This window comes from Phocoena phocoena, chromosome 1 (genome assembly GCF_963924675.1).
Source record: "Phocoena phocoena chromosome 1, mPhoPho1.1, whole genome shotgun sequence".
Lineage (NCBI taxonomy): Eukaryota > Metazoa > Chordata > Mammalia > Artiodactyla > Phocoenidae > Phocoena > Phocoena phocoena.
This window is the reverse complement of record NC_089219.1, coordinates 11,063,838-11,091,340: the sequence shown is the minus strand read 5'-3', so window position 1 is coordinate 11,091,340 and position 27,503 is coordinate 11,063,838. Positions and strand designations below refer to the sequence as shown.

At 48.1% G+C, this 27,503-nt stretch overlaps 1 protein-coding gene across 1 annotated transcript in view; it reads right to left on the bottom strand.

Annotated features, from left to right (window-relative positions):
- Positions 1-26,531, bottom strand: part of KAZN (kazrin, periplakin interacting protein) — a 461,225-nt gene extending 434,694 nt beyond the window's left edge. Inside the window, exon 1 of the mRNA XM_065875265.1 lies at positions 26,303-26,531. Coding sequence (XP_065731337.1) covers positions 26,303-26,531 — 229 coding nt within the window. The remainder of the gene's footprint in view (positions 1-26,302) is intronic.
- Between the last annotated feature and the right edge of the window lie 972 nt (positions 26,532-27,503).

Here is a 27,503-nt window from a genome sequence, read left to right as displayed (position 1 = left end):
CAGCACTGCGGAGGCAAAGATGCGTGGGGCCGGGCCACCTCAGCCAGGCTGCGGCGTCGGGCCATGCTGGAAGTGCACACAGCCCCTGAGGTTTCAATCAGGGGAGACCCTCACCATTTCAGCCAGCCTCCCCTGGGATTTCTGTTCTTTGCAGCTTAAGCACATTGTTAAGTGATACAGTCGCACCTCAAAGGGACAAGCCTACAGAGGAGGGGGCTGCCACGGAGAGCAGCTGCGAATAAAGCAAACCAATGCACAGAAAAGGCTCTCAGGGAAAGAAGAAATGCTTCTGACAGTGTCGGACACTGACAAACAGACAGAAGCCAACCTCAGCACCGTCCACTGGTTTTCCATGAGATCTCTCCAGATGGTCCCATGATCGGTGCCTTCAAGATGAACGTCTAAGATGTGACAGTACTTCCAGCTTTGTTATGGATCAATGATGGAAGCACGACAGGTCGGTGGCAAGAACGCAGCTGACGGGAAAGGCTCTTCTCATCTCTGAAACAGGGTTGGTGGTACCCACCCCTTGCAGGGTTACTGCGGAGATGAAATCAGGCAGGTTTGTGAAAACAGATTCCGAAACAGGCCCGGCATTCTCCAAACGAATTCCATTTACGTGTACATCTGAACTATTAAACCACATAAAATGCCTTCGTTTCACTTGGGACAATAAATGAAAACTCTTTTGACATTTGGAGCATTTCATGTCCCTGTGCTCCCAGAGAACAGTTCCATTTAACTTGAAAGGGGTTTTCAGTGTAATTCACATTTAATGTTATGAAAGCATTTCTCCCTCACACTGGGCTTTATCTAAATTTTTAAACAAGGCCTAATTTACAGGCCCCAAACGACTTGGCAAATTCCCTGCAATCTCATTGAAGAAGTCCTGGCTGCCTATATGCTGCGGGTGAGTTCAAAGACCGCTTTGTCTCGGGTGCCAACCAAAACTAAAATTACTCCGCCAACAAAGGGTCGTCCTTTCAAACAAACCCGCAGAACCCATACGCGCACAAGGCACCCAGAGCTGCCCCCGAATCCAACCCCTCGGCAGCGTAAGCAGGAGGCCAGGTGCTCTTTATCATGTCCTGTAGTAGTGGAGGTGGGGTGCCCCATCCCAAGCGGAGAAGATAACTTCAGTGAAGACCCCAAATTTGTTCACAAGTGGACGAGGGGGCGACAGAGTCAGCTCGAGAGAGACAGGAAGAGAGAAAGTTACATATCTATCCTGCCCACCCTGTCATCACCTGTCGGACACAGCATCTGTATTTACATGTAACCCAAATGCCAAGGAGGGGCCTGATGAGCATAGGACACGCCGGTGCACCCTGAGCACGGCCTGCTCCCAAGGCACCTGGATGCACCCGCACAGCACATGCCAGGCCTGGGTGCAGAGCTTCCTTCTGGGTGGTTGTTTATGGCAGGGGGTCACACTACACGGAACACGAACTACCCTCTGCTTTGTCAATGGCTGTGGAGTCTCAGGGGAAGCAAGATGGGGTGGGAACCGTTTCACACATATCTATTAGGTACCCTCTAGGAGGCAGGAATGTGCTAAACCCTAGGGATGCAACGGCGATCAAATCAGACCCAACCCCTGCCTTCACAGAGCTTACGGGGCAGTAGGAAAGAGCAGATTCCATCAACAGCAACACAAGGGGAGGGAGGGAGGGTTGAGTGCCTAACTTCCTGAGTCAGATTGCACCAGGCCTGCCTGTGCAGAAATGCCTCCTCAGGCTTCCCAGATCGCTAGCTCTATGTTCTCGCCCACTCTGCATGCTCTGGCCCAGCTTCCCCTCTGACCCCATCTCTTACTGACCCCCTCCTACTTGCTGAGCTCCAGCTACATCGGCCTCCTTGCACACCTCAAGCACACCAAGAGGCTGCAGCCTCACAGGCCTTTGCATCTGCTCTTTCTCCTGTTCAATGCTCAGATGCTCACCCCCAGGGCTCGCTCTTCGCCTTCCCTCCCTGCTCTCTGCCCTCCCTAACCCAGACCTAAAGGAGCCCCTTCCCCCCTCACTCCCCGTCTCCCTTATCCTGCTGATTTCCCTTAGCATCATCCAACATACTATAGACATATATGTTTACTATCTCGTTCCCCTGCTCGTCTGTCTGTTCACTGCTTTCTCCCCAGGGCCTCCAACAGCACCCGGAACATCGAGCAGACGCTCAACTTATATTTCCCGAGAGTCACGATAAGAGACTAGAAGTGTTATGGGAGCGCACAGTAGGACCACAGTCTCTGGCAGAGGTTGGAAAGCCTCCCGGAAATGGCCCTCCAGGGTCAGTTGGGCTTTTTTTTTTAGTGAAGAACAGAAAAGAGGACTTCAAGCAGCATGAACAGCTTTGAGAAGTCTGGGAGAGGCTTGGAGAATGCTGGCGTGGCTGGAAGGCAGGCCATCGGTGACAAAGGTGAGAAATGACAACAGGGAAGGGGGCAGGGCGGGCCCTACAGTACCTGAGGAGCCACGGAGAGCCATATAGAGGGTTTCCAGAAGCAGAATCACACAGGAGGCCTTACATTTCAGAAGGCCCTCTTGGGCAGCAGTTTGGAGAGAGCAGACAAGACGACAGGCTGGAGGTACAGCTGCAGGGGGGTCAGCGGGGAGAGACGCTGAGACCCCGGCCAGGTGGCAGCCCTGGAGAGAGCAAGCCTGGCTCTGGCTCAGGAACCCTGGCGTCCTTGGAAAACGTGCTTGACCCACCGGACCTCCACTGTCTTATCTGCCAAATGGGCATACCGAACAGCACAGCCCGCAGTTGTAGGAATCTGTGTCAGTAATGTCGCTTCTGCTGGAGCGCAAAGTTAATTGTTCTACAAAAGCAAGCTGTTATGATGATGACTAGCTTCACGGGCTAATGGCTGAAGCTTTACGTTTTCTTCCTCGCATAGCACTTAGCGAAAGTGTCGGAATCGAAACCCTGATGAGTTTGAATAATGGTGCCATTTGATTGACAGTGCAGAGTCATTAATTCAGGAGAACGTGTACAGACAGCGCGAGAGGAACAGAGCAGAGTGAAAGGCCTCTGATGGAGCTTGCACGCTCCCAGCAGGGCTGAGTCTGATTGGCCGGCACCTTCATTCTTCAGCTCCACCAGGTACGGTCAGCAAGAAAAGAATCTTTAAGCGCTGTGCCAGCTCTTCTGGCTCAAGTCAGTCCTCAGAGAGTTGCATCTGGAGCTAAATCTATGACATATCAAATATGCCTCTGAATCTCTTAGGTCCCCTGAAAGACAAAAAACCAGTAGGTGTCTAGGTATGACTGTGGGTGCAGCCAGGGAGAGAACGTCTCGATTCCTTGGCCAGCTCAAATGACCGTCCCCACCTCACACCCTCTCATTTCCAAGTTAGCTGGAAACAGTACACGAGAGCGAGTGTGTCTGTCCCCGGCAAGAAATCACACTGAACGGCGTCAACCTCCCGCCCTCTTTCATATCGACTAATTGTCTGCTGAATTGAGAGACTTTTGGAAAGGAGGCTGATAATTGAAATGTCACATAATTACATTTTAAAATAATGCTTTTAGCTTCCCCCAACTTCAGTCAAAGCTCCATCTTGTCAAAATAATCTTAAAGTTTTGGGGTTTTTTTTGTTAAACAAAGATTGATGAACTACCACTGGAAATCTCTTAGCTGCTAATTGTAAGTCAAGCCTCTTAGGGGCTTTTTTGGGGATATCTCTTTGACTTCTCTAAGCGATTAGTTTGGTCCTCTGCTTTTAAACTGTTCATCTTCCACTTCTTGGAGAAGAGTGAAATTTCTTCCCCGGCTTTAATTACAGACGGAGCGTTAGCCTCGGATAATATGGAGGGAGGCTGCGTGACAGGAGGGGGACCACTCTATTAATCAGGGATGAATCTAGTGTACGCTGAAGCCTTGTACCCTGTCATTACATTACCTTGTTGGTCTAATTAGTGGTATTACCCTCTGAACTGTGCACAGAAGCTTAAAGAAATTCAACACATGCAGAAAACACGCTCGAGGGGAAAGCAAAGAAGGCCTAATAAAGCATTGCTCATCGCACCATGGGTGCTGCGGCTAATTTCTTCCATGGTTACTACCTGAGGGTGGTAATCCTCCAGGGTGGGAGGGTGGAGGCACCCTCCAGGGAACACAGGCTGGGTTCATGCAGGTTTCTTAGAAATGGTAGTGTTTTGCTTTCTGGCAGGGACCGGCAACTTACCTGTGGTATTTAATGTAAAACACCAGACATCACCTCATCAAAGACTAAATGTTGTTCCTGTTTGTTCAGGTGAAGTTTTGGGTAATGTCTGGTGGGAGCAGGGGTGGGGTGGGGTGGGGTAGGTGGGAGGCTTGAGCTGAAGGGAAGGAGAAGGTCTTCCCCTCTAGAGTCACTAACGTACCTCAAAAATGAAAGGCTGAACTTGACGGTATTAATTACCACAAAGCCACAAGCTCCACCATTAGAGTGTAAACCCTTTGCAGACTGGGACCAGGTCACGTTCAGCACACGGTAAGGACTTAATAAAGGTTTGCTGAACAAATGAATGAACTCTCTTTACCGAGTCCTTAGCTGTCAAACGCACGCTGTTTGGCCATGCACGGTCTATGGGGCTTTTGTTGAATCCTCAAAACTCTTTTTTGTTTGGCAATTTAAAAAATATACTAAAAAACTGACATCCAAAGAAGTTAAGCAAATTTTCTAAGGTCATACGGCTATTTAAGGAACAAAGTCAGGATTAGAACCAGGTTTGTTGGATTCCAAACGCCTCCATTACAAGATGAATCAGAATGACTAGATCAATGCATGATGTGAATTTCATTTCAGGTAAGGCTTAAAGGGGAAGTGGGGATTTTGACAGGTATTAATTAATATTTTACAGAAGCATAAGAAATCTCAAGGTTACCTTATTTTGCTAAGTATGATACCGTTTATCACCGTTGTGGGTTTTTTTTTAATGGCCCATGGAGGCCTAATATTAAACAAACCCATACTTTCCAATCAAAATATATCAATACAGTCTCCCCCCTCCCAAGATGGAGTTTCAGCAGGCTCACTTTCGGCGAGTTTTGATTAGTCAACATTTATTAAATGTCCACCGGGTTTCAAAAGAAGTCAGAAGCATTTCTGACCTCAAGAAGCTCACAAGGCAAAGGAGATCCTTCTTTTAAAATTGCCCCTTTGACTGATGCCGGGGAGGGGAGGTGCTGACTTGGTTGCTGACCATCTGCAATGGACGAGGTTGGAAGATTCTGGTCCCCATGCTCCCACACTTTATGCCCTGCCTAAGCGGGCTCTGTAAGGTTCCTTGGGATTTGCAGACTTGCACAGCCCAGTCTGCAAAGAGGTCTTTGGGAACCACTGTGATCCTAAGAGGTAGTTAGGGGAGGGGATGCCCCAGTGGTTTCTTATACTCCATTGTTCTGCAAACCAGAGAAGGCTAAAGGCACAGCAGAAGTTAGGAGAGTCAGAGCTCTACCTAATGAACACATGGATTAAACACATGTACCTTCTGCATTTAGAAGCAACAGAAATCTATCTGTGAAATGCAGCATATATTTTTCAAAAAAAATACGTTTGCAGCACCGTCACCCTGAAGACCCCGGCGAGGGTCTGGGTGCTACAGGCAGTAGCCCCCCTCTTTCCACCCTCCAGCCCACTGATTAGCCCAATTAGCAGAAGACAAGTGACTTGGGTGACCTTGGTCCAGTCCCCAGTAGACCAGTGCACAAAGGATTCAGCCTCCATCTCTAGTAATTGTCTTTTCCGTCGGCAGCTCCCCTGGGAGGTCAAAGCTCCAGCAAAGCACCCTCCCTGGAACTGCCCATCTGCTCTGTGGTCCTCCTCCAGACCAACAAGGAAGTTCCTATACAGAAAGGCTGCAAGGATGGCTCCAGCTTTCAGGACAGGCAGGGGTGATGGAGATCCACCTATGCCACTGAACTAGCACACTGACGACAATGACGAAGACCCTTTCACTGAAGTTTAGTATGTTTAGTATTAGCAAGGGGTTCCCTGAGAGATTTCCATGTGTATCATCTCCTAGGATCCTCACAACAACCCCAAAACATAGGTGTTATTATTATTTCCATTTTAAAGATGATAAAACTGAGGCTTAGTGAGATTATGTACTTTGCTCAAGGTCACACACAGGAAGTGGCAAGGCTGGGACTTGAACTCACAATGGTTTGATTCCAGAGCCTCTTACCCATTGAGGTAACCAGCTAGCTCCTGCTACCCTACATCCCTCTTGGGCCATTTCTTTTGAATTTGTGGTGCTGTACACTCACAGAATACAAATCTACTTTCAAGTTAAATCCTCGCAACGTGGGAATCCCTCAGTGGATTATCTACACCAAAGCATCTTCCTGATGGCAGGGATTACCCACATGGAATTGAGGTTCGCTTCCAAGTGACCTGCTGGTAGGGACTCGGGGGGCAGAGTTCAATTCCTTTCCTCACCACTTATATACTGAGTGACCTTGGGCGAGGCCTTAGCTCATCTAAAAACCAAGGATAATCCACACTAGTACCTCACAGGATTGTTGAGAAGGTTTAAAAATGTAATCCACCTCAACAAAGGACACCAGTTTGTAGGTATGTAGTCAAGTATAATAAAAATCAAAGGTGCTTCGCACGATTCTTGGAATATAATAAGCTCTAAAAAACCAGAGCTACTATTATTTCTTTACAAAGTCCCCAATCAAATTTTCACAGTCCACTTTAGCCAGAGATATTCTCTCTCCTTTGAACTTCTAAAGGATGTTAAAACTTCTCTTAGAAATTCCCTTTCCAACTCGTATTATGTAATTGATGCACATAATGTTTTCTCCTCTTTTAAAAAAATATTAGGTGAGAGCCTATGAGGTACCAGGCACTGCCAAGTGACTCTGCATTCACCATTGCATTCCAACCTCAAAGTGAGCTAGACTCTACTGTATTGTGCTGTTTCACAGATGGGGAAACTGAGGCCCAGGGAGGTCAAATAACTTGCCCAGGGCACATAGTAAGCAGGCAGTGAGGCGAGGACTCAATTCCAGGCCATCCACTCAGCAGCCTGGACTTGTCACTGTTTGTTGCTATAAACGCTAGACTGTAAACATCCCAGATAAGGATCTAGGTCCGAACTACTGCCCACCTTCACCATCCGGCACAGTGATGTCCCATACTAGGGACTCGGTAAGTATTGTAGAAAGAAAGGGAAAGTTTCTGCAGTTACACAGTCACGAGTTTCCTATGACAACACGTGCCCAAAGTCTACACAGCAGGGCTCCCTCATGGACTGGCCAAGACCCAGGAAACCTATCCCAGCTTCCCGCTGGGAACACGGGGGCGGGCAAAGGGGATATTTTGCCAATAATAACAATGATGATAATTACAGTAATGATCACAACCGACACTCACTGGTTGCTTCTGCTATGCCGCGAACCGCTATCTGTGCCTTCCATGAATGCACACATTTAATAACCTCCGCAACTCTCAGAAGTGGGTGCTCTTATCAGCCCCATTTTACGCCTGAGGAAACTTTCAATTTAAATAGAATTTTTGGAGCTTCAAACAATTTCAAAGTTATCTAATTTTTCTGTTACGCTTATAATTTAGGGAGAAGCAGATGGCACACTTTCGGAGACAGCATACGTTCACATATAGATGTATGCATATATACAGAGATCTTACCATTATACAAATGGGCAAACTGACACTTAGGGTGAGGGTTACAGTAAATTGATCTGAGGAGCTGATCAGATCAGAATAAGCAAATCCATAGAGTCAGAAAGCAGTTAAGTGTCTGCCATGAGGATGGGGGGGAGGGGAGGTGAGTGACTGCTTAATGGTACAACCTTTTCGAGGTTGATTAGAAAGTTCTGGAACCAGATAGTGGTTAAGTTGTGAATGTACTTAATACCACTAAATTGTATACTTTTAAATGGCTGAAGTATTAAATTCTGTGTTACGAGTATTTTACCACAATAAAAAAAATACCTTTTTCATCGTAGACGGGGTAAAATCCAGATTCTTTATCTTGGTTTACAAGAACCTTCCAGATCTGTCCTCTCCACCCGCACACTCACGCTCATTCTCTCTCAACTCCCACTAGTTACTTCTCCATCCCACCCAGACCTGGAGTGTGGCTACTCCCCCTCCGAGTCATGCATCACCCCCACCGCACCTTCACTCCTGCAGGAAGCCCCGCCCAGAGCCCCTCGTACACTTTCTGTGCCAAGAGAAGACCCACTTGTCCTTCAGGACTCAACTCAAGCACAGCTTCCTGTGACGTCTGCAACTGAGACCTCACTTCCACCTGGGCAAAGTGTCCCTTATTGACACTTTTACATACCTTGCGGGTACGACTATCATGGTACTCATCACGGTGTACTGTAATATATATGCTTTCATACTACAGAGGAGCACCAGAGAGGAGCACTTCATGCTAGTTAAAAATATAGGCTTTGGGGTCACTGGGCCACCGTCCAAATGTTAACTCTACCTGCCGTGTGAGCACGGACAAATTACTTAACCACTCTGAGCCTCAGTCGCCTTGTTTGTAAAAAGAGGGCTAATAGTAATACTTGATGTGAGGGTCAAACACAGAAATACATAGACAGCTTTGAGAACGGTGCCTTGCCCTTCCGAAGCACCCAGTAAACGTTAGTGCCATTATTATCCCCTTCGTCACCATCATCCTCCCTCGGCCCCAGTAGCTTACGAGCTCCATGAGCCCAGCACAGGACCTGCCATAGAGCACACACGGGGCAGTATTCCAGTGTGTTTCCACGGACATGGGCTATACACCTTACAAGCCAGATCATGCAGCCCAAGTAAAACCGACCAAGTACAGGGAAGCCAGTGCCGGACTCAGCGGCCACCTCTCGGCACTTAAGGACTTTTCTTTGCTTCACAACGAGAGCTTGAAATATCGGTAGGCAAGCTATAAGTTAATGGAGGAAAAAAATAATGCAGAATTTAACTGAGGGTTTGTGAGTGCATCAGCGGGGCTCTCTCTCCCGGGGAGGAGGATGCACGAGCTGTCGGAGATACGACTCTGGTCGGGCATATGTAAGGGGAGCGCAGATAGCAGTGGGCACTCAGGGAGTCCCTTCTGCCACCACCAAACGGGAAACCTCATAGATCAAACCACAGAATAAATCAGGACATTAAGGCTTCATACACTCTGGGATTTGTATTTGAAATGCCAAGATTCCTACTGAAACTAGCCCCTCCTTGAATGATTTTTTGCTGTTGCTTTCAAAAGAAGTCACTCTTTGGCACCACAGGTCTTCAGTGGGAGGCTCTGGGCCATAGTTTTCAATACTCACAGCTGATATTTATGGAACCCTTAGCACATGTGTGCCGAACACTTAACACAGGGCTTCACATATATTAACCCGCTTAATTTTTTTTTTTTTTTTTTTTTTGCGGTATGCGGGCCTCTCACTGTTGTGGCCTCTCCCGTTGCGGAGCACAGGCTCCGGACGCGCAGGCTCAGCGGCCATGGCTCACGGGCCCAGCCGCTCCGCGGCATGCGGGATCTTCCCGGACCGGGGTACGAACCCGCGTCCCCTGCATCGGCAGGCGGACTCTCAACCACTGCGCCACCAGATTAAGCCCCCCACTTAATCTTTATATAAAAACCCTGTAAGGTATGAACTATTATCAGCCCTGTTACATAGATGTTACGTGAACCAACAAGATGACATGCTAGGAGGTGGTGGCACCGGTAGTTAAACTCGGGAATCTGAGTCCAGCTGAGGGAATGCAGTCATACAAACAAGGCTGTTGTCTTGCAGGGTCCTTGAGAGACTAAAGAGAAACGAAACGGGAAGTTCTAACATCCACGGTGGCTCATGACACCAACAGAATGACCAAAGGTATGAGCCATCTTATCCCCTGAACTTGTAAGAGGCAGCTCAAACAGTCCTCTGAGGAGCTGGCTCAAGAGTTAATAGCTATTTGATGGACACCCACCACTATATTACAAATGGTTGGGAGCAAAATAAATGCAAATGAAGCCACGGGGGCAGAAAACCAGCCTTCCCAAGTGTATCCGGCCTGCATTGAAGTGCCCTGGTCCTACCCCTGAGTGTAATATTTCATGCGAAAGGCAACACTGAGGTCGCCACTCCAAGAAACCCAGGGGAGAACGATCAGGATGGCAGATGGAAGCCTCCCCCTTGTATCTCAGAAATGCCAAGAGATGTGGGTGATGGGCTGAAATGCCCAAACAAACCAGAGAGTAAGCCTGGGGCTGAGGCTGATTAATGGGCAGAGGGGCCCAGCCCTCACCTTTATTTACATTGCTTGAAGCACATAAACTCCAAGAAAATTTAGTGTTTTAATTTGCGCATCTGGCTTGTGCTTCTCTTCTCTTCTCTTCTCTTCTCTTCTCTTGCCCTCCCCTCCTCCCCCCTCCCTCCCTCCCTTCCATTAATGGGCAGAGTCACAGGCTTATATCATCTGTGCTTAAGCCAGGAAAGACAATATTCCCCAAACTAAACAATCTAAGATATTCTTCAAGGAGGACCTGATTGACTTGGCGACACTGCTAAAGGTCACCAAGTGTAGAAGTTCAGAAACGGGATGGCCTTTAGCCAGGTCTCATCCAGCGGGCTCATTCTGACCGAGCCAATGTCCCAGCCCCTGAGCGGCCGTCTGGGACACCTCTCCCAAGTTGTGGAGGTGGAGGTGGGAGTGCAGGACCCGGGTCTTTGGTCAGACAGTTGGCATTGCCAGTCGGGACAGAGGCTGGAGCTTCCTTTTTGTCACTCTTTAGTCTCAGGTACAGTCAGGGCTAGCATCCAGTCCTCTTGGTCCCCCGCTGGGTCCTTCCCCCTCTGCTCTTTCCTCCTTCAGCTTCCGGCAGAAGGTGAGCACCTGATATATCCTAGCACCCTAGCGCCAAGGACCGGGCCTCATCGATCAGAAAATGCACCTGGTGGAGGCTAACCGAGCGAGTAAACAAACAACAGCCTAGACCCACCCGGGGCCTGCTGGGAGGCCGTACATGTACGCACGTTTATGGCACAGTTTACGACCTTTACGACATTTCTGGAGGACGTGGCAAGTGCCAGGCGGTGTGCTCGGCTCTCCAACACACCCTCTCCTGCGATCTCACAGCATGGGATGTCGGGATTAGTGTTATCCCTGGGGGCAGAGTGGGGCCCAGACTGTAGAGCAGCTTGCCCACCACACACAGCTAACACGTGTTAAGAGAACAGGATATGCATCCACGCGAGGGACTCGAGATTTCTGCCCTACGCTATAAACGCTGAACTTACCTGTGTCAGCATCTTAATTTGTTCAAACAAGGCATTACAGTGAAAGCCAGGGAGACGCTGTCCTAGTCATTACTGTCTTCTCAACTTTCTCTGCGTTGTGCCCAAATGACAGCATACTGTTACTGCTAAACTTTTGTCTTCCACGGCCCGTCTGAATGCAAAACACAAGAAAGGGAAGCTCACATTGCGTGTTCTTCCTATTTTCTTCCTCCCGAACTTCTAAACCCAGTGTGGGAGTAGCTTTCCCAACACGCCTGGCAGATGGTCATCTAGGCCCTGGTGACGACCGCATCCCTCTGGACAGCTCTCCTGTGAGCCAAAACTGGCGTCTCTCTGATGTTCCCGCCTAAGTCCCTGGTGGCCCACCAGCTAAATTTTTTTTTTTTTTTTGCGGTACGCGGGCCTCTCACTATTGCGGCCTCTCCCGTTGCGAAGCACAGGCTCTGGACGCGCAGGCTCAGCGGCCACGGCTCACGGGCCCAGCCGCTCCGCGGCACGTAGGATCTTCCCAGACCGGGGCACGAACACGCATCGGCAGGTGGACTCTCAACCACTGCGCCACCCGGGAAGCCCCCACCAGCTAAATATTAACCAAGCACAAAAGAAAAGAAATGAAAACCATTCACTGGGTCTTCCAGTTGATTTTAATTGCAGGTAATAAACCATGGCTAAAAGGAAGGTTTAGAGTAAGAAGGTGCCTATTAGCTTAGGGTGTTTGCAGTGGAACAGTGAAATGATTTTGTAAATGCCATCTTCTCTAATAAATCTGTATGCTACTGGAGAGATTAGGCCATTATCTGGTGCTGGCATAAATAGAAAATGAGATGATGGATCACGTGCTTGAGGGGTTTTAGGAGTTAGCCGGAGATGGGGCAGGGTGATGATGGTTAGCGGTGGCAGTTGGCCAGTCAAATCATATCGCCCGAAATCTAGTTTAGGGCCAGTTTTGTTATTCTGACTATAACCGGCGCTTTCCAATATCCATACCAGGAAGTCACCATAGAAATTTCTGCCTAAATAAAGAAGGGTTTTCTTAAAGCCAAGGGTCCAAATCATAGATTTATCTGATTGTGTCACAGCGAGGCAGAGTTGAGTTTGAGGAACAGAAGAATCCCTTAAAATCAGAAGACTCAAGGCCTGGGGCAGTAGCCGTACGTTTCCAAGGCACTTATGGAGCACCTAACTGCACATGGCATTGCTGAGAACCGCACTGCACAGGGCTGAACACACACGTCCAGGTAGATGCATTCTGTAGCCGCAGTCCCAAGCTGTGGGCCACAGAGACTCTGGGTGGCCAGAGAGAGCGACTTAGAGGAAGTCCAAAATCCACATGTCTCCAATGTGCTGCCGGTGGACAGAATGAAGCATTCTTATTGCACGTATGTGCCATTGTCTTTCAAGTATATGTAGATGCAGAAGCAGCAGCCGCTTAAGGATGTCACTGAATTCAATGCATTCTTTTGCATTTATGTATTTCCCCAGAGAAACAGATAGAAAACACAACTGCTAATATGTAAGGGACAGAATTCACTGAAAATCTCTCTCTCTATCTCTCTCTCTGTCTCTCGCTCTCCATCATTAAAAAGAATATATGTAAAAATATGGATGGCAGAACATTAAATCCGGATGTAAACCAATGCTGGAATAGCCATCTTGGCTAAAGGTTAAACCATTGAAAACTGGCTCCTGGCTAATGTTAGAAGTGTGTACATACTCACGAGGGAAGTGATCATTTTGTTGGTACCAGTTTGGGTACCTTATTATCTGTTTCATCTGAATACCGCCTACTACCTCAGCCTGCCAGCCTTTGCGAGTTAAGCTTTTCGGTCCTTACCCTCCCTGTCCATTCTTGTTGCAGACATCTGTATGATTTCTCATATGACCATTTACGGATTCTGACCGTAACCTCAAATACAAGTCTAGGTACATGTGTGTTTAAAGGGCTGGAAAGCATACTCGGCAGGGCATAATAAGAAGTCTGGCTCCTCCCAGGAGAAAGGCCTCTAAGCAACACAAAGATATCAGGAGAAAGACCTGGGATGTGGGGGGGATCCAATCTTGCCTGTCCAATCTTGCCTATGGGGGACAGAAATCAGCTGGAGAAATAAAGAGAATTTCATTCCAAGGTGGGAGAATTCAGAGTTCAATAATATACTATGCTATTAATAATGAAGAGTTCTATCTATTGAATCCCAAAGTCCATCAAGCTTTGTGCCAGGCACACTATGTGTTAGTCCATTAACCCAGGCAGTAATTTTCCCCCCAGGAAAAAACACTGGGCAATGTCTAAAGACATTTTTGGTTGTCACGTTACAGGGGTGCTACGAGCATCTAGTGGTGTAGACCAGGGGTGCTGCTAAACATTTTACAATGCACGCAAAGAATTTTCTGGCCCAGAATGTCAACAGTGCTGAGGTTGAGAAACCCTGCACTAAACCATCCTAATCACTCTAGAAAGGAGGGATTATCGGCCTCGTTACAGAGGAGGAAACTGAGAGCTGTAATGTCCCACAACCCAAGTCATATCGCCAGGATCTGGATCGGATCTGTTTCACTCCCTTAAACCCATGTATCTGCTATATTATCTTGAAGATGGAAATGACCTCCTCATTTCCTAAATAAGGAAATTGAGGCTTAGATGCCAAGTGTCTTGCTCTGTATCTCACTGCTACTGGTGATTCTCTGTCCCTTCACAGCTCGGGGTCTGTAATGATGACTAATCACAAATGACTTCACCTCAGACCATGAAGCTGCCAACAAATGTCTCTTTCTCTTGTCCATTAACCATTACACCCCTAGTAATTAACTTCTTGTTTCTGCTCCTTTAACACGGTAATCTGGTGGTTTTATTGCTCACATCTAATTCACTAGCTTAATCAATCATTATTAAGCTCCTTCTGTATGCTGAGCACTGTAAAGGTGAGGGATAGAAATGGGTCAGAAGGCAAATGCAAGAGAACTGCAAGTTCAGGGGCTGGCAAACTCTAGTCCAAGGAGTGCCTGTTTCTGTAAATCAAGTTTTATTGGAACACAACCACGCCCATTCATTTACCTATTGTCTACGGCTGCTTTCACATTACAGCAGCAGAGTCGAGGAATTATGACAGATATCCTATGGTCCCCAAAGCCTATAATATTTACTATCTGGCCCTTGGCAGAAAAAGTTTGCCAACTCCTACACTAGCTCCATCATTCAAGCCACAGGAGCAAGCACTGAAGTGAACTCCCAACTGAATCAAGAAGCACTTTCTTTCATCTCCACGTGCAGCTATAATATCTATTGTCAGTGGCGGGAATCCGAAATGTTTAATGCTAATACCAATCTAAAACTCAAAAACACTGGGCCAGGTCTAAAGACTTTTTTGGTTGTCACACTGTAGAGGTTCTACAAGCAAACATTTTGATCCTTAAAAATACTTTCTGCTCTTCTGGAGCCTATTATAAATAGATCTTCAAATGCATTCCAAATGTGTATTATTTCTATTTTGCTATCAGAGGTTTGGGAAGCCTCTAGCGACTGTTCCTCGTCACACTGAAGTGAAACAGAGATCAGAGTCCCAGCCGATAGATTAGCTGCTTAGGTGTCAGTTAACTACAGCGGGTTGTCTGCTGCAGGGGCCTCCGGGTTGATACTTCCTTTCCACTCTCCTTGGGTGCACAGCAAAAGACCCCATTCTGATTTTCCCTGAGTTTTCTGCCACACTGTTGGACTTCAGTCTGTGGATGCGATTCCACTGATCTGAGTTCAAGGTCTAGAGGTGAGCTTGGAGCAGCAGGAGGTCCACCAACTATATAGGCAGTTACAGCCACAGCAGCGCTGAGAACGTGTGCCTGCACAGCCAACAGTTTAGGTGGACAATTGAAACCAACATGTTTTGGATGGATGTTAACTCAAAGACTCTGATAAGAGAGATCCTAAAGGTTCCAAAGTGTCTCCCTGAAAGGACAGTGAAGAGAGAGAAATTAGGCAGATTTACTGTGATGGCTACATCCTGCCCCCGACACTCAGAGAGTACACGCACATCCACGTGCTAAGACCATAGGTCCCCTCACAGACGTGCTTCCCATATTCAAAAATCCTAAACGACGATGGTGTCGGGTGGAAAAAATTGTCCTCCGTACGAAAGTCATTCCCAGATTCCATAAGACAATCAGGAAGTTCCCCGGGTGCAAACCTGCTCTGGTTTACAGGTCTCTAACTGCTTTTAAGGGAGGCCAGAAGAAGAGAAACGCTACGTTCGGGCATGAATAAGATAGGTCATTGAAAGAGAGGTCAAATGACTGAAAACCCCACGGAGAGGATGAAAGAATGTAGTGTAAAAAATAAGATTAAATCTGTAAAACTGGACTGTCCCTTCACCATGGGTAGACGTTGGACATGGGAGCTCAGAGTGTGAGAGCACAGGCTTGGGGTGACGGTGTCACCATCCAGGTCTTACAAGACAGGGTGGCCCACGCTCAAGAGGGCTTGGCCAAGGCAAGGTCAGATCTCACCCAATCGTAAGTTCCAGGGCAGCCCTCTGCCACCATTGTGCAGTCACGGTGGGATCTTGCAGTGGGAGAAAGAGAGGAGAATTTGGTTCAATGACAAGCTCAACAATCTTGAACAAATCCGTTTAAATCACTGTCCCTCAGCTTCCTTATTTGAGAAATAGATTGCTGTGTCTACTTCAATTCCATCCTATGCGCCAGTTGGTAGGATCCACAGAGACAATGCCTGTGCAAGTCTCTGTATACCGCAAAGATCTGCAAAGATCTACAAAGATCTGGGTAGTGATATGCTCTAGTGCTTCCCTAGTGCCTCCTGGGTGCAAAGGAAAGAAGAGTGGATAAAAGCAGCAGAACCCTGGAAAAAGGATTCTGAGCATTGGCTTTTGCTAGATGGATGCTAGACCATCCATCCATCCATCCATCCATCCCTCCGTCCATCCATCCATCCATCCATCCTCATGGTCTAGCATGAGGATGCTAGACCAAGCTTTTGCTTTAGAGGCAAGGTGATAACACTGAAAGTGTTCAAGGGTGGGTTTTGAGTTATCCCATGGTGGAACCAACCCATGAATTGACCAGCTGAGTTTTAACAAGGTTCTAGTCTATTGGTCCATGATATTCACCCACACTGTAGAAAATCTGACCAGAAATAATGATCCTTCTCCAGAGGACTTCCATTAAGACTTGAACATGCCTCCTTGCAGGGCTGCCTGGTACCATGTCAAATTGTGAACAGAGCAATCCGAGCACGTCTGCTAGCTAACGGGCTAACTGTCTCTACAAAATGGCAGCCAGGCCTTGCCTTTCTGTTAACTCCCAAATCTAAAGCTGTGTCGAGAAATATTCCCAGTTTTTTCTTGCTTCACGTGGTAAACCTTGTAGGAACAGGAAAAGCAATCTACTTGATGAATGCATTAATTAAGATAATCAGTATACATATAATCACAGGTCAGTTCTCCCCAGCCATCATTCATCAAGCTCTATGGTGCCGCAGCTGCACTCTCCAGGGTCAGTATCAAATTTCTAAACTTCATACCTCGCCATCGTCAGGAAATGGTGAGCACAGAATTTCAAATGGCAAGAATGAGGGGGAAAGGGTGACATAAATCCCACTGTGTTCCAAGTTGCACTTACTGAATTAAAGACACCATCCTCGATGGTTTCAAAAAAATTCAAGTTAATCAAGGAAAATGAACTAATTCATTTGTTGCAGCTGACAAGAAGCGCCAGCCTTGGCCAGGAAGATAATATATATAAGGGGTGAGTTTATTTTGAAAGATGCAGAGCTATACCTGCATTGAAATTCATATCTTTTCTTGTTCTCTCTGGAGAAGAAAACCCAACTATCATTCAAGATCTAAACCCTATATCATCCACATCTTCTTTCTCCTTAAGAAATGCTCTTTGAGGGAGAAGGTCCAAGCCAGCAGCTATTCTCTGCAGTACCCGATCCCAGCCTACCCCCAAAGTTGCACCCTAATAATCTCCCATGGGCAGTTTACCCTTAGTAGAGAAGTTAATGTATTTTCCCAGCATGCTTTTCTTACATATTGCCACTGTCATGTACATCTGTGAAGGCTTCTGTGTTTGTCACTTCATCACCTATTTTCCCATTACACCTGTCTAGACCTTCATTAGAAAATGTAATTATACTTCCATGTCAGTCACCCCTACTAGCCTAAGAGCTCCAAGATAACTTGCTCCATATCTTATTAAATCTGTGGTCCCTGAATCTATGTGCTCAATCTCTCAAGCTAGATGGAGACAGAGAGAAGAAAGGAGGAAAGGAAGAAAAGAAAAAAAGAAGGGGAGTGGGAGGGTTGGTCTGGAAGCAAAAAGACAAAGCCATCCTCCTGGCATGTCTTTGTGCTGCCTGGCACAATATCTCAATTTGCGGTGGCTTCTCTTGTTGTGGAGCATGGGCTCTAGGCACACGAGCTTCAGCAGTTGCAGCACGTGGGCTCAGCAGTTGCAGCACGCGGGCCCTAGAGTGCACGGGCTTCAGCAGTTGTGGCACATGGGCTCAGTAGTTGCGGTGCGTGGGCTTAGTTGCTCTGCGGCATCTGGCATCTTCCTGGACTGGGGATTGAACCCGTGTCCCCTGCATTGGCAGGCAGATTCTTAACTACTGTGCCACTAGGGTAGTCCTCAATATTCTTGCTGTGGTGAAGCAGGCGGGCTCCAGGGTCAGGTGAACCTGTGTGCCAATCCAGCAGAAGACCACTGTCTAGATCTTGGAAAAGCAACTAAACCTTTCTAAGCCTCAGTTTCTTCATTTGTAGAATGGAGGTGAGAACATTATCTAACTCGCTGTGATAGGAAGTCAGATGAGAAAATGTCATCAATTACACCCCACAGGGTCTGGGAAAGTCCAGAAAAAAAAAAAGCCTCAACAGATGCTGACTATTGCTATCACTATCCTCTTGGATTATCTTCAAAGTCTCTGCAGCCCCCCAGTTCTGATCCCGGAACATCCCTTTTCCTAAAAATGAGTCAACCCCCTGCTAAGAAGCTCTGGGGGCCACTGTCCCCTTTCCTTGAAAATTTCAGTCCTCTATGTGACTCCCTCCAGCTGAAGCCCAGCAGCGAGGCAGAGAGAAGGGAGATTCTCACATTTGAACATGGTTCAGCCACTGAACTGCCCTCTTACCTCTGGCCACGCACCAATCCTTCCTGGCTACAGACTCTCCGGCAGTGACAAAGCATCTTTCGTACAGTGGAGCTCTGAGGATTTATGATGAATGACTTAGTGTCTGACATGCAAATCCTAACTATAATTGCCACAACACCAGCTTTAGAACAAAAATGATTTCTTGGGCAGGAATGGGAAAAACTATGCAAAGCTGTACAGCATCCTGGCTGGGACAACAGGCAGTCTCTGGAGGCACATTTACTTGGGTTTATATCCTGGCTCTGCTACTTGCTAGCTTGGTGACCCTGGGCAAGTCACATAACCTTTCTGGGCCTCAATTTTCTCATCTGTAAGGTGGCAAACCCAGTACTCACCTGAGAAGGCAGTTAAAAGGATTAATTGAGATAATATAGGGAAAGGGTTTAGAACAGTGTTGACATATGGCAAATAAACACAATTAAAACCATCTATCATTAAACCAATGACCTTCATGTAAAACATGACAAGTCGACCGAATTCCGCACACTGTAATTTAAAAATCATGGATTCGTTCATTCATTCAGTCGATCAACAACTATTTACTGGGCCCTTGCTATGTGCCAGGTACTGTTCTAGGTGCTGTGAATGGAGCAGAAAACAAACAGATGAAACTCTCTGCTCTCACAGAGCCGCCATCCTAAGACTCACAACTGGGGTCTCCTCTAATGCCCGGCATACAAAGTGGTTCTCAGCCAGGGATGATGTGGCCTCCCAATGGACATCTGGAAACATCTGGAGACATTTTTGGTTGTTACAACTGGGGTGTGGAAGGTTCTACTGGCATCTAGTGGGCAGAGGACAGGGACGCTGCTAAACATCCTACAATGGACACGATGTCCACCCCCCCCAACAAAGAAGTATCCTGCAAATGACAACAATGCCAAGACTGGGAAATCCTAGTGTAAAGGAATCTGTGAGTAGTTATACGTCCTTTGTTGGGCATGGTCTTGGGCCACTGGGGGCCACCGAGGCCACTGGGAGAGAACTCAGAAAAGGGGAAGATATGGGCAGGAGGGAGAATAATAGGACCGCAGGGTACCAGCTTTGCCTGGAATCATCCTTCCCAAGAGAGAATGCATTCGAAGTCTGAGAAGTAGGAGGCCCCAACGTCAGGATCAATATGGTTCTTTTCATCGGGGACAAGTGACCCTTGGGTTGCTAACCTTGTAAGCAGGACCCAATTCCCTCTTTGTCAGTTAACCTCACACCTAAGGGAGAGGGATTCCTGCTTCCCTATGATTTCGTATAAGGACCCAGAAATTACCATCAGTTTAGGAAAACATTAATTAAGAATGGAGACAAGCCTACAGCTCCGTCAACCTTCGTAATGAACAAACCGAAAGATACTTCTGATTTAGGAGACAATACAGGTTTAAAGAGCAGAGAGCCTCGGTGGGTTTGAATTCCTGGATCAGTCACTACCAGCCGAGTGACGCTGGGCATCAAAGTGAGATGAGTAAGAGCACGGACTCCGGAGCCAGAGCTTGGTCGCTTAATGGCCCTCTGGCAAGTAATAGATCCTTTTCGTGCCTCGGTTTTCTCATACGTAGAATGGGTACAATGGTACCTGCCTCATAAGTCATTACAAAAATTAAATGCATTGATTCAGAGAAGCGCTTAGAACAGCACCTAGCTCCAAGCAAGACTACGTCAAAGCTTGCTGTCATCGTCACCGTCGTTGTCATTACTATGTCATGGCAGACAGGTGACCTAACCTCTCGGGGTCCCAGTCAGTTTCCTCTTTTCAAAAATGGGCACAACAGTTGTCACTTCATCGGGCTCCAGATACAATTATTCATGTTAAGCACTCGGGAAGATACGTGACACGTTGGAAGTCCTTATTGTTATTATTTATTGAAAAGTTTGACAAAGCACTGAAACTAGTTCTAATTTAGTCCTACATTACACTATTCACCTTCACTGAAAAGAAAATTACATGGTATCAGGATGGTTCCAGAACCCCCAAGAGGTGAGCTCCGAGGACCATAATGAAGTGCCCAAGGTGAGTGTAAACTATTAGCTCCGGACCCACCTTCCTTTAGAGGGCACTTTGCTCTTAATGATTTACGTCACTTCAAACAATCTGCAGAGCTGAGACAATCTTGGGAATGGAAGGCCTTTCCATCCCTTCACTCCAGCACTTGCTCTGGTGGAAGAGAAGAGAAGGGGTAGGAGCTGGGCGGGCAGCCCCTCCTCCCATTTCTCTCCATCCTCCCAGCCTGACTGCCCATCACAGAAGGGGCAGAGGCCTTGGCGGGGGGGGGGGGGGGGGGGGGGGGGGGGGGGCGCTTTGCTGGTAGACCTGCCTGTTACAAGCTCCATACGAGCTCTCGTGCGAGGGTCTCAATTCATTGGAGGGTGAAGGGGACAGGGGCTTTTCAGAAGTCTGACCCAAAGGTCCAGCAAGGCCAAGTCAACAAAGACACTAAAACAAATCGAGAACCAATGATATCCCATCACACAGAAGCCGCCAAACGCATTAAAACTACATTCAGCTTCTTCCATGTTTCTAGCAGCTCAGGATTTCAAGGGGGAAGCAAGAATGCCCACAGAGCACAGCCTGGAGTCTGCCACCGAGATCTGACGTTGCATCAAACAAGCAAGAATGTTCTGGTCTCATCCAACCACATGGGAAAGAAGAAGAGATTCCTTTGCCTGGTCTCCCTCCAGCTTCTCCACAGTCAAGATGGGCCTGGCAGGGGACCTTGAGGATGGTGACATGAGCCAGTGGGACGCTTACCTGCCCTGGAATTTTCAGGTACAATCCGCGGCAATGGACGGTCACCCTCTTGGCTTCAGGGAAGCTGTCTTTTCCTAAAGGATTCTGCCTGAACCCTCTTTGCCTGCATTTCTGATGACTAGGACATTGCAATGACTGCTGTTGGTGGCATCCCTTGTCATCCCATGTGTTACTCACCCTAATATCCAGCCCAAACAGTATGGACTAATTTTCATTTACAAGATCACTTAAAAACCCGTTCCCTGGCCTCAGCAGGCAGAACGAGTTCCATTCTTGCCTGACGGATGGCAGGGGGTGAGAAGCCAAGCACTAATGCTCACACAGACCAATACTGGAAAAGGTCTGAAAAGAACTGAGAAATTCATGCTGATTTCACTTTCCTTAGCTATGTAACTCAGAAATAAATATAAATGAAATATGCAATGAATATGGCCGGGACCCAGGCTTGACCTTCTGGGCCCCATATGACTTGCATGGTGAGCAGGCAGTGTTTCAACGAGCACCCCCCACCTGCCAAGGCCATCTGCTAGAAGCTCACTGGCAGCCAGGAAGTCACAAATTATAAGCTACAGGATTCCTCAAAAGTGCCAGCCGTCTTGGGGAGCAGAGGGGGTAAAGGCATGGGGAGAACATGCCTTGTCTTATGCCGGGAGGATGTGTGACTAGGCTCCTATCATAAAAATCAGATTGGCTCAAACTTAGCATCAAAGAAGTTTTGAAAAACCTCAGTAAATCCTGAAATGCTGGGAGTGTGAAATTAACCAGAACCATAAACTTGACTTAAGGGCATTTTCCAAAGACAATGGAAACACAATAAATCACAGTCAATCAATAACTAATTTCAACCGGGCTGTGCTGATCTGTACCTATTCTCTTTGTGACCATGCATGGTGATTTTCAGGAAGAATTGTGAAGTCCGCCTCATGACAGCCTACCAGATTAGGAAAAGACAGACAAGCCTCTTTCAGCCCATTGATACGGCTGGAAAACCAAGCCATAGGTACTGGACGAGCTCTGTAACTTACAGGTGAGCTAACAAAAGGGCCCCCGAGATTCCGCCACATTTTGTTCCATCCTCTCTGCCACGTGAAAATCCTCTTCTCAAAAAAGATAAACGTCTGCTTGGGAAAACAAGAGTATGTAGAGGCAGAACAAATTGGGAAGGGGATGCCAAAGGGGATCCCCAAAGGGGATTCTTTGATTTTGAAAAGCAACAGTGTCTAGCATCTCTGCAGACTACTCACACATTCAATTCAGTCCCAAGGTAATTTATACTTCACCGAAGAGTTTCCAGTGTTATAGTAATGCTAGATAAGAGCCATCAGACCTGAAGTAACAGCCTATTTTAATGCCTGGGGAGAAAAATAAAATAAAACTTGCATCTATTTATGGAAATTTACAAAGGTGTAAGAAAATGACACTTTTCCCCATCCCCATCTAACAGATGCAGTAAACAGTTAAGTCCTCAACACCCAAGAAAGATGCTATGAGCATTTCCACTTACATAGGCATATAAATACAATTATTTCCTTAAAAAAACAAACCACAAAAATATTGGCAGTAGGTATACATCCTACTGGGCATAGGTATTTTATGTTATATACGGTTAAACACCTATTTGAATTGGGTACAATGGAACTTAATTGTTTTATTCTATGCATAGCAAAGCAACCAATTGAATCTAATATTAGCCATTCATCAGATAAAACATTTTCAGAGAAACAAACTGCTATATTTTCCCCTCAAAGAATAGCAAGCATTTTAAACACATTTCCCAGAGATGTTACGCCGAGGAAAACAGCTTAGAAATGTGACTTTAAACAAATCCGTTCTCTGGCTACCAACAACAAGACAAATTGGAACAACTGCTTGGCTCTGTTCTTTCCAAGGCTCCTTCTGTCCACCTGTCAAAGGCAGTTGTGACCCCACCAACCTAAGAGGCAGCTCTGGAGCCTTGAGACGTGCCACCCTGCGCGGATGCCCTATGCTCCGCATGCCAGCATCCTCATTAGGGATTATCCGACTCACTTGAAGCAGGGAGAGAGGAGATGGGCTGGCTGCCAAGCGTTTCTTTCAACACAGATTCTGAAAGAAGATCCTGCAAAGTGCCGAAAGCCCAGATTTTCAGCAGTTCACTTTCTAGACTCTGTTACGTAGCAACCATGCCAGCTCACAGAGGGTACCAACCAAGTTAATATTTTGTTTAAATGACACACTCCATTAACTCTCTAGGAAAACCCAAGTTTTCTTCATCAACTTACCTACTGTCAGATATCCTCACTGGAACAAAACGTCCACTGGTGGATTGATGAGCTTCTTTAGTTTATTAATAAAAAAATTTTTAACACAAAAATCTGAAGATGGATCTAACAGTTTCTCAGCAGGGAGAGCAAAAGGTGACTCTTCCCTGTAACCATTTGGGCTAATATTATTAAAAGGAAATTAGCACGCACTTAATATGTGCATAATGTCCTTTAGTTAAAAGATGACTTACACAGTTGCATTTTGAAAGATACTCATTTCATTCAAAACCTTGATTTGAAAAGTGATAACTCAATAACACTAAACGCTCATAGGGTTTGAGCCCATTGACTTGCACCAACACAGACAAAATAAAAACAGAAGACTAATTCGGAAGAATTAGGAACCCCCAGGAACTGAGCTTCTGTGAGCCTTCCTGGAGGCATATGACAAAGAAGCGTGAGAAAGCCAATGAACCACACTTTGAAATTAACTTGAGAGAGCCCGGTGCTTTCCTTTAGGAATACGAAAGCACTAGCAAAAGAAACTACCAGACCACCTCTGCAGGTTTCGGTTCCAGCAGAACGCTGCCACATGTCATGAGAACACAAAACAAAACAAAACAAAATAAAAACAAAACCCAAAACACTCACAGAGGCTAAATAATGTGAAAAGTACTGTATTGAGGAACTGTTGCCATAGATACGTAAATGATGCCCCACTGGATTTATATGGGGGTCTTGTTTTCTTTTCAACCATCACATCAGTTTAAATTGACATCAATTTAGAGGGATAGGTGGCCAACCATTAAGCTGAGTTAAAATCTTCAACATTTTATTTTCTGATTATCAAATCATTAAACTCCCCCTAGTAAAGGTTTTGAAAAATACCAATGGTACACAGAGGAAAAATCAAAACCATCCTTCATCCAACCACCCACAGACAGCCCCTGGCCTGGGCAGGCATGTTTCTAAGAATATGAGGAAGCTGCTGGTTTTGTGTGTTTTTAGGGATATCAAGAAATCCAAAAGCCATTTTTCTATTTCCACAGCCTTGTGCATTTTTGTAGGAAAAAACAAAAAGGGAACAGTCCCCTGTTGCTCCACTACAACAATTTAACCATCAGCCAAGTATCACAATTTCCAAGTTGAATGTGTAGATCATTGCGGCACCGACCTCTCCTTAGCATGCTCAGACGGCAACTAGACCCAGGACTCAGATAAAAGCCACTTAACTTTTCCTCCGCTGAGAAAGGGGCGGATGGTGGGAAATGAACTAGCATTGTTCAGTCCCCCATACCATGGCTTTTGATTCTCAGCAAAATGCCAGTTTTGCGCTATTTCTTTAAGGTTGAAAGAGTCCCTGCCTATAAAAAGTAAAGCATGACCATGCAGTCTGACTTCCCTTTTTTGCCCAGGTGCCAGCAGAGAGCATCTTCCACACACAATGACATAACAAGGGATAAACGATAGAATAACCGGATACCCACCTTGAAAACTGTGCAGCAAGCACCAGGCTCACAACACCTTCCCACCATAACGTCACGCTACTCTGGTACCAAATTACTGCCCCAAGACTCTTGACGGACTCCTGGAGTACCAAGTTAAGATCTGACTTGGAATTGAACGTACACTGCTAATGTTCAGGCTTAACGTCTCACAGCAAAAAAAAAAAAAAAAAAAGCATACCTACCCCAGCAAGGTAAAGAGGAAACAGAAGCTGATGGAGAGAAGGCATTAATATGAAAACAGACTCTCTCTCTCAACACTCAGGAGAAGCCTTTGATATAATAACAAAACTAGAAAATCTTTCGAAGCCACTGAGCCTTTGGTACCTCATCACGTGACATATTTACACAAGTGGCCCTCCTGGACTGGATATTTCTTCTGTCATATTCTGGATTTCAGCTGTTTAGCTTACAATCAAATGACATTAACAACCGGTGACAACGTTTCTTAAAGGGCAATTAGGCAAAAACAGAAAAGACATCCTGAAAATCCAGCCTACCCTTTTACTTTTTAATTCACAGAAACCAAACAGTATTTTTTTTCTTTTTCGGGGGGGGATGCTTCCTCCACCTTTAACCCACGCATGAGGGTTTCAGAGCTTCATCACTGTCAATGTCAACACAGACTGTCCTTTTTTTCCCTCCTCCTAACTGCAAAGAGTCCCTTCAAGCGGCGGCTACCTGGAAATCCACCATCTAAGCGTTCATTTCGCCAGGAGCCCATCACTCAGCCTTTGAGGTCTAAGATTTCCCCCACCCCCCCCCCGGAAAGTGCTCACAGTGTTTATATTTGCTGGAAATTTAAACTCCCTGCTGAGCACAGCATCTACTGTTGCATCGATATATTCCACTGCCTGCGCGATCTCAAATGGGGAGAAAATAAAGTCCAGATGCAATCGAGACAAGGGATTTGGCATCCGTGGAGAAAAGTGCAAACCAGTCCAATCCTCTACCCCGAGCGCGGCTGCAGAGTCTGGAGCTCCCTCTCCGGGAGTCATTCCAAAGGAAGGAGCCTCCGGAACTGGGGGGAGCTGTGGCATTCACCCCTGCCGCGGGTGAGGGCAAAGGCCCGGGCATGAAAAGTTTGCCCAAGGAGCTGGGGGCTGTGTGCCATCTGAAGGGCACTTTCTGCTACCGGTAGGGACGCGCCGGCTGCGCCTCGCTCGCGCTGGCCAGGACAGGCGTGACCGTGTGAACCCGGGCGCAGCGTGCACCCGGGTTTTCGTTAATGACAGCAGCCTGCAACTCCCAGCAGGGGAGCAGCGCCGGCCACCGCCGGGCGGAAAGGGTTACAAGCCACAATGCAAGGCGGTTTCGCCGCGGCCGTGGGGGCACCGAGTCCCCGGCCCCCTCCGGGTCCGGGTCCTGCTCTCTCGCCTCTCCTCCGCCCCGGCCGCCGTACGATCCCTACCTTGCGCGCTGTGCTGGTGGTTCTCCATGTTCGCCGCCGCCGAGTCCGCCGCCGCCGATGCGCTGGCCGCTGCTCCCGGGCCCGGGCCGGGGCCGCCGCCGCCGCCGCTCAGTTCCGCCAGTCTCCGGTTGGTGGCCGTGAGTTCGGCTCGCAGGTTGGTCATCTCCTGGCTGGCCGACTGGACCGCCCCATCGATGCGGAGCGCGAGCTGCTTATTGTCTTCCATCATGCTCAGGATTTTGGCCTGGGGGCGAGAGAGGTGACAAAGAGCTGCATGATGCGCTGGGGGCGCGCGGCCGGGCACCCCCGGCTCTACCTGTTGGGTCCCCCGCGGCCCGGCTCCCCCGAGCCCCGACCCCTAGGCACCGGCAGCGCCGGCTCCTCCGGCGCAGGAATGACAGCGGCGCCTCCAGCCTGATCCGCGGCGGTAGCGAGGCGGCGGGGGGGGGGGGGGGGGGGCGGGGGGAGGCGGTGGGGAGGAGAAAGAGGAGGAGCAGCGACCGCCTAGACCCCGGCGCCGAGCGCGGCTCGGAGACTGACACCGCGCGCCGCCCGCACTCTTTCCGTGGAGCCTACCATTCGCCGCGCGCTCGGGAGGGGGCCCGGGCTGGGGGCGGGGCCGCTGCCTCGGCCTCCCGCGCCCCCGACTTCGGGGACACACCCCCCGGGGGGCGAGGGCGGCGGCCGGTGGCCCGGCGTGGGCCGAGGTGGCGCCCCTGGCTAGGGGTGGGGGGCGCCAGCTCCAAGGCCAGACCTCGGTCCCCTCCTTGGAGCCGTGGGGCGGCCCCCGCCCTGGCGAACTCGCTCCTAGCGCGGCGCAGGGGCTGGGGAGGCGGTGGGTGCCTGGGGGAGAGGGCTACTCGGAAGAGGGGCCCGGGAGGGGAGCGGGGATGGAGCTCCGGGGGAGGGAGCCGCACGCCCGAGGTACGAAGTGGAGTTCCTGCTTTGCTGGTTCCTTAAAAGGTGGGTGGGAATTGTTCAGCGGGAGGCTGGGCTATCTCACTGGCCACCTCCACCCCCACCTCCGCCGCCCCAACCTGCGCTGACCCCCTTCTCCGAAGGAGCACCCTGTCCTTCCCCGGGGTGGATCAGTGGCGATCTGGCCTCCCCACCGCCCTGAACCAGTGTGTGCCTCTAAGGTGGTCCTAAGCTTCTTAGCTGGGCTAAATATTGGGGGGCAAACCAGGAGGGGAGACTGGAA